The sequence below is a fragment of the Manis pentadactyla genome, chromosome 11 (assembly GCF_030020395.1).
Source record: "Manis pentadactyla isolate mManPen7 chromosome 11, mManPen7.hap1, whole genome shotgun sequence".
NCBI classification, from domain to species: domain Eukaryota; kingdom Metazoa; phylum Chordata; class Mammalia; order Pholidota; family Manidae; genus Manis; species Manis pentadactyla.
In genome coordinates, this window is record NC_080029.1 from 94,583,829 (window position 1) to 94,591,618 (window position 7,790).

Sequence of the window (7,790 nt, forward strand, 5' to 3'; positions counted from 1 at the left end):
GTTGCGGTCGGTATATATAAGGTGCAGGGCTGAGGTCGAGCTCGGTTCTGAGCGTTTGCCTGTCCGCGCGCCTCGCTTTTCCGCCCCCAGGTGAGCCGCCTGCCTTCGGGAGCACGTCAGCCGGTGTGGTGCCCGCCAGGTTGAAGTTTTGATCCGGATTTTTAAAATTCTAGATTTGGCATTCGACACTGAATCATCATGGGCTTTTTCCAACTCCTGATGAAGAAGAAGGAAGTAAGTTCTTAAAGCATGTGAACAGTTTGAGTAAAAGTATTAATTTTTAATGAAAAGATTAATATTTTGATTAACCTTAATCTGATGAGTTAATTTTGTGCAGATTTTGGAAGTACAAAACGATGTATAGCTATTCTATTTCCAATGTTCAATGGAGTAACGGAATATTTACCCTCAACTTGTTCTCTGTTAGCTTATTCCTTTGGTGCTGTTCATGACCGTGGCAGCGGGGGGAGCTTCATCTTTTGCTGTATATTCCCTTCAAAAAACCGATGTGATGTAAGTAGACATCATTTATAAAAACGTTTTCAGCAGTATTCGGTCAACCATCAGTTTATGAGATGCCTGATATCAGTTTCCTAGTGTTTCCCCCAGGATAAGATGTAAAATTGGGAACTTGGAGTCAGGGCTAAAACGCATCCTGTTAAATTATAATGAAATTAGTTTGTTCCTTGTGTCTAAATATTTCATCCACTGGCCTTCCTCCACTTCAGTAAAGAAAGTTTGGTTTTTCTTTTAAGTTTTGAAATTTAAAATTCCTAAATGGTCTTTTGGGATATACATCGTCAAACTTAAATCATCATTTTAATGAGAATGTAAAATTTCAGTGTATTAGAAGATCTTTCTTTCGTAATGTGATAAATTTATAGATTCAGTTGTCTCTAGTGAACCTAATCTTAGCTCTGGATGTAAGAATATAAAATACAATATTTCCTGGAATATGAGGAAAAGAGAAACTTGAAACTGATCTTGGCCCAGTGCAGGGCTAGAAAGGGCAGTAATGCTAGTCCGTGGCAGGGAGGCGTAGCACCCTGCACTTTACTCCCTCCAGAGCTCAAGCCCAGCCCTTCTCCCATTCTCAGAAACCAGGGCAAGAACATCTTTGCTTCCTATTATCCTGGCACTTCCACCCCCGTTGCTGTTCAATTTATGGGAACAATCTCCAGTCTAGCCTAATAAAGGGACTACAGACATCTCACCCTGCAGAGGAATCAATCCTTAATATGTGAGCTAAACTGACGCTCTCTTATGGAATCTCCTTCTATCAGTTTCAGTTAATAGATGAATGCCTCAGTATGCAGTCTGGGTCTGAACCTAGCATGTTTATAGACCCAGCATCAGAGTTGGTTGAAACTTGCTTACTTTAATGTTTAATCAGATTTCTCTTGTTTTTAGCCTTGATCGAAAAAGAAATCCAGAACCTTGGGAAACTGTGGATCCTAGTGTACCTAGAAAGGTATTGCTAAATTAAAAATGATTAACATTTTGCCTAGCTTTAACACCCTTGTCAGTAAAATAGATTTAATGGACTTAGTACTTAGTCTGTAGTAAGTACTCAAATATTAAATTTTATCATGATTGTAGTATATTATCCATTGTAATAAATAACAGGAGCTCCTGAAAACAGGAGCGACTTTCTTTTTAAGCAAAATTAGCTAATATCCACTCATTCTTTTAAGAATATAGCAAAGATATTTTACATTTTAAATATTTTGGAAGTCAGAAACATTGAATCTGTCAGGAAAGCTTTTTTTTTTTTAAACAAAACTTTCAGATAACACAGTTTGACCAAGTGAAGGACATTTAGGATCATTAAAACTACCTACATCTCCTAGGTCCTGGGGTAACAAAAAACTTGTGAGGATAAATGAGAATCTCTTTACGTGAGTTCTTTGGAAGTCAAGAACCCCACAGCTCCATCCCTTTTCCCTTATTGTGTAACTTAGATCATTTGTACCTTTGTTAATTACAGTGAGGAAATTTTGTTAAGACCTAAAGCTAAGAGTTTTATACATCCATTCACAGGGAGCAGACACATTTTTTGAACTTATACTTAACATAAAACCATGGGAAACTTAAAAATATAGAACCTGTCAAATGAAAGTGAGGCAAATATATATGACTTCTCTCTCTAATCCTATAACACTTAGGAACCCAAGGGCTTTTTAGATGGATAGAATGCTAGAAACCAGTCCATATTACTGTTTTGTGTGTGTTTTAGAGATGGGAAGAGGCTACAAATGCTATTTCCATAGGGAAGTGGGGGCAAATCCTCAAAGGGGACATGTGGATGAAGGACCAATCCTAACAAAACACTTTCATTGTCCTTCTTTTTTTAAAGCTTGTAACAATCAACCAAGAATGGAAGCCCATTGATGAGTTGCAGAAGGTCCGAAAGGCAACCAAGTGACCAGCCCTCACCTCTTTCTTCCTAAGAGTACTCTATGAATCTGGTGGAAACATTTCTGCACAAACTAGATTATGGATACCAGTGTGCGGAAATGCTTCTGCTACATTTTTAGGGCTTAACTACATTTTTTGGACTCAAGATAAGGAATTCTAAAGGTAGTACAGTCATAACCACATGGTCCAAAAATAAGTTTCTGTGTTTATTTTCTTGTAAATTGAATTTTGCATATGGAAATTTTTAGGTTTATGGTATCTGAGTGTTTTCCTTAAAATGTATAAAGACTTGTAAATTAGATCATCTATAATAAAATGCTATTTTGTGTAAGATTTCTTGAAGATCATATACATATTTAAGTGGAGGAGGAAGTCCATCTATGGGGGAAAAAAACAATTTTGAAGTATGGAACTTCATCTTTTAAATAATATCCAGTACAAATTTCTGTGTAAACTTTTCTTCCAAATTCATTCATTCACTAGAAATTTATTGAGCACCCTCTGTTAGCTAGGCACTGTTCTTGTGAGGTGAGATAGAGCAATGAACAAACCCAATTTTGGAGGGGATGAATGAAAGTTAGTACGATGAGGAGGGAAGGTGAAGAAGAGAATGAGGTATGAGACTTGCACAAGGGCTAGTCTTGGAGGAAGTGCTGGGATTCTGGCGGTAAACAGGACTTGGGGACCTGCTGGGATTGGTCCTGGAGATGCCAAGGCTAACTGGTGCTCCTATAAGGGCTGCAGGGGAGGATGAGAGCCTGGCCAGCACCTTACTGATCTAGGGCCACCCTTCACTTGCCAAGAGTGACTTGGGAGCTGAAGGTGCAGTCAGACCCAGCATGCTTCTGGGCGCCCCCTTGACTGTCCTTGAAAATGGGACCAAGTAGAAAATTTGTTGTTCATTAACTTTAAAAAAATTGAGGTATAATTCATATACCATCATAGTCATCCACTTAAAGTACACAACTCAGTGGTTTTTAGTATATTCAAAGTTTTACAACCATCCCCATCATCTAGTTCCAGAACATGTTTTTCACCCCAAAAAGAGCCCTGTACCCATTAGCAGTCATTCCTCCATTCCTGACCCCTATGCTTCTAGCCCCAGAGACTCATAAACTTTGTCTTTATGGAGCTGCCTATTCTGGACGTTTCATATAAATGGAATCATAGCTTAAATGGCCTTCATTGTCTTGCTCCTTTAACTTAGCATAATGTTTTCAAGACTCATCCACGTTGTGCCATGTATCAGTATTTCATTCCTTTTTTAGGACTAGCACTCCATTGTATGGAAATACCACATTCTGTTTATCCATCAGTTGATGAACATTTGGACTATTTCCACCTTTTGGCTGTTAAGAATAATGTACAGAGACAGCCATGTGTAAGTTTTTGTGTAACGATCTATTTTCAGTTCTCTTGGGCATATACCTAGGATCACTAATCCGTTTAAGTAATGATAGTAAATGCTTAATTTCTTAATTTAATTGCTTAACTTCCATCTGAATGTAGTACAAATTTAAGAGAAGGGCTAAATTATTAGCACTTTCATGACAATAAAAAAAATTACCACCTTTTGCTAGAAACTTGGCAATTCTGAAGGATTAAAGCAAGACTGTTTCTGCTAACCCTTTGCTGCTTCCTTATTACCTTAAGTTTTCCCAGATGAAAATCTCCAATGGTTGATCTCAATTAGGAAACACTTTTATTTGCTTAAGCTTCTAATGTGCAATATGGTACCATTTAGGCAAATAAAAATGAACAGCCTTGTGGTTGGCCAACTAGGAGAGCGAACTGGAGAGCATTTTGTGAGGGATGACTGTACCTTTCAAATTTAAAACACAAACCTGAAGTTTAGGAGATGAACATGGCAGTGGAAGGTACCTTGCAGCAGATTTGGGAGGGAGAAAGGCCAAGAGCCATTGATACCTAAATTTCAAAAAAGTCATACAGATTTTGTTCTTGGTATTCTTAGTATTTTCCCCACATGCTTATTTGGAATTTTTCAGATATGCAGAGAAATTGAAAAATTAGTACAAAAACTACTCATACTTTTTATTAGCATTTTGCCGCATTGCTATATCTCTCTGTGTATTATGCTCTCTTAAAATGAACTCTTTGAAAATAAGTAACAAAAGTTTTATGCCCTAAGAGTAAGAACATCCTAGCTAATACTACTATCATCCCTAAGAAGATAAAATTAACCTTAATTTTAAAAAAATCACCTAACATACAATCCATTTCCATTTTCTCCAATTGTAAAGTCTTTTATAGCCATATTTTTAAATCCAGAATTCAATTCAAGGTTCACTTGTTGCATTTTGTTGTTAGGTTCTAGTACTGAGTACTGGACAAAATAGTCATGAGAATGACTCCTAAGGAGGTTGTATAGAACTGCTCTCTCTAGAGAGTTTGATCTGGATAAGATTCTCTCAGATGTTGACTTTGAACTTTTTGAATTTGAGGTATAGTAATGACATTTCCATGCAGTTTAAATATTTAAGAAGTTATACAATCATTGAGCATTCACTATGTGATAGGTATCATGCTGGCCTCAAGGATCTGACATAGGAAAGGAAGACACATCTATGAAAAAAATCAAAGCAATACTGTGACAATAACACAAGGGTAGAAATGAGCACACGGTACAAAAGAAAGTTGCCCAAGGAAGGCAGATCCCTGAAAGACTAATCAGTCTAGTTTCTTGAAAAAGCAATGATTAGAAATCAGCAAGGCAATTGAAGTAGAGGCACATATGTAACAAAGCAAAGAGGCTGAAATTACATATCTTCTGGGAACAAATACATGGAATTTAATATTGGAGTATGAAGTGGGAAAGATGGAATGTGTAAGGCTTTTTATGTTATCATCCTGTTACAAAGGAACCAGAAAAGGGCTGTAAATTGGGGAAAGAATGCAATTCCTTAATGCAGTTGAGGTAGGGCAGGGACATGGGAAAAGGGTCATGCCATTGTAAAATCTACTTAGCCTGTGAAAAAGGCCCAACTTAGTCTTAAACTTAATTTATATGCTGTTCTTCCTCTTCTTCCAGCCCCTTAATCAACTAAGTAACTTTGTAACAAGGACAGGAGATGGACCTCTGAAGTGTAAATGAACTGATGTGGATAGAGAATGCTGAGGTCCAGGTGAACAGTCACCTACATAACCCTCTTCTTAAGACAAAACTTCCAAGGAATTAGGAATCACCTGTATACATCATGCCTTATGCTGACCCCTACACAAAAGGCCCTTTAAAACCCCAAACCCTTAAGCACAACTGCTCTCTGAGGTTGCCTTCATTCCCCTTTCTTTGAGTGTGTAGTTTTTGCCTTAACAAAAGATTTCTCACTGCTCAACTTACCGTATTTTGTCTCTATACTCCTCCAGTGGTGTCTTTGTACTTCGCTGTCTCATTCTATTTTCTAGACATAAGCACAAGTCTTCACTCTCTCTGTCCTACTTCAGACGAGCAGGGAAGGGCTACTGAGGTCTCTGACTTGGACTTGCAAGTTCCCGTCGCCTGGGTGACCTGGACAGGACTGCAGCTGTACAATCATGCCCTTTAGGCCTGCCTGAAAATCTCCTTTCTTTGCTTTTGGGAAGTTTTCAGAGCATAATCGCACTCCATCCAGTGCTCTGTGGCTCCCCCAAATCCTGGGGGGGGTAGGGGCATAGTTCTCATTCCATACACATTCAAGGGGACACTGGATGCCAGGTGACCCTGGCTTTAGGAGTTGGCAAGGGATTTGCCCTATGCCAAGCAGGAGTTCAATGGACTCCCCTTCTCTCTCTCTGTTCTTTCTTGCTCTCTACTACCTGCGTGGCTGCTGCCATTCACTACTACTGTACTACTCTCACTTTAATGAATGCCTTCCTTGCATACATTTGTCCAACCTGTTAGCTTTCCAAATTGGCTTTGGTATTGTGCCAGAAAACCCAGTGAGCTATCTAGGTAGATTAGTTCTGGAGAACTGCAAAGAGGTGGAGACAGTTTAAGGGGTGGGTAAAACCAAGGGCATGGATGAGATTGCCTATGGAGGGCAGAGGGCATCAAAAGTGCAATGAAGACTGAGCAAGGGAGGAATGTCCTCATGAAGGATGTGGGCAAAGGAAAGAAATCTGGTGCCAGACAGGGACTGAGAAACTTGGTTAGAGAAGGAGAACCAGGAGACGAATCGTGAAGTCCAGATTTTTTGCCTTAACAAAACACTTCTCACTGCTCAACTTAATATATTTTGTCTCTACACTCTTCCAGTGGTGTCTTTGTACTTTGCTCTGTGGCTCCCCCAAATGAAGGAGTGCCCTTCCCTGTCAGATTGTTCCATTTACAATTAAACCAAGCCCAGAGTCCTTTCACCTTTATGGACTGAGTCTTAAGCAAACATCCATAATTCTCTGTTACATAAAAATAAGATGTGAAGTAAGCTTTCTGAATAAAACAGTTAAAATCACATTCCATATCACTAAAAAAAGGAGGGAGGGCTAACTGAATACTCATTCATCATTTTTTATTTTCTTGGGGAAGTTCTCTCACATTTCGGTTGCAATTTTGTAGTAGAGAAAGAAATTACAGGCTCTGAAGTCAGACCAGTCTTCCACTTACTTACTACCTATGTTGCTTTGGACAAGCCCCAGGTTCCTTATCTATAAAACTGGGTTAATTTGTACCAGCTTAACTTAGTTGTGAAGATTAGGAGATAAGAAAGATCCTAACATGTTTAACATGTACTAGTTGTTCAGTAAGTGTTCAATAAGTTGTTCAAAAAGTGTTCTCTTATTAAAAGTTATCACTATAAAGTAGAAAGCTCTTAATGTGTTTAAAATTCTATTCTTTTGTGAATGAGAACATTGTTTGTTACACACATACCTTCCTCTTGAGACTGGTCCAACCTTGGTTCCCAATGCCCAGTTATAAACCTCTCGGCGAACTCCAGCACACCCAGATGTAAATGTACTTGTCACCTCCATGCTCACCTACATAGATACCTGGCTACAGATAAGAACTCCTGCGTGTATAATGATCTAACAGCCTGAAAAAGACATAATAGAAACACTTATTTAGATGATACACACTATAAAAATATATCCTTAGAGTCAAGGTTCTGTATCACTATGAGCAATCTCTATGTTCACACAGGCGCATTATATGTATTCTTACATGCAAAGGTGATGGTATGTGGTTTGAATAAGGAAGGAGGGTGAAACTGAGTGTATGTACCTTAAATAGCAATAGGAATTTGATTCGTTTTTCTGGTAATTGTCCCTTAGAATGTCTTTTCCCTATGTTTAGAAAGTTGCCTCAGTAATAATGTAACTTCTCTCTAGAAAGCAGGGCTTTTTGTTTTGTTTTTGTTTTGGCAGTGTCTTACTACATT

The 7,790-nt window shown here is 38.5% G+C and overlaps 1 protein-coding gene across 1 annotated transcript; it reads left to right on the forward strand.

The window, feature by feature from the left end:
- C11H15orf48 (chromosome 11 C15orf48 homolog) lies at window positions 1–2,751 on the forward strand. Its single transcript, XM_036905426.2, has 5 exons — window positions 1–90; window positions 174–234; window positions 428–513; window positions 1,411–1,471; window positions 2,357–2,751. The coding sequence occupies exons 2-5, from the start codon at window positions 199–201 to the stop codon at window positions 2,423–2,425; spliced, it is 252 nt and encodes an 83-aa protein (XP_036761321.1). The 5' UTR covers window positions 1–90; window positions 174–198; the 3' UTR covers window positions 2,426–2,751.
- Window positions 2,752–7,790: the final 5,039 nt, after the last annotated feature.

What these genes read in the sequence shown, in the direction of transcription:
- C11H15orf48 (XM_036905426.2), top strand. Translation starts at nt 199, where the DNA reads ATGGGCTTTTTCCAACTCCTGATGAAGAAGAAGGAA. An exon ending in TCCTGATGAAGAAGAAGGAA is followed by an intron (nt 235 to 427) that starts GTAAGTTCTTAA and finishes GTTCTCTGTTAG; the next exon opens with CTTATTCCTTTGGTGCTGTT. An exon ending in ATCCTAGTGTACCTAGAAAG is followed by an intron (nt 1,472 to 2,356) that starts GTATTGCTAAAT and finishes CTTTTTTTAAAG; the next exon opens with CTTGTAACAATCAACCAAGA.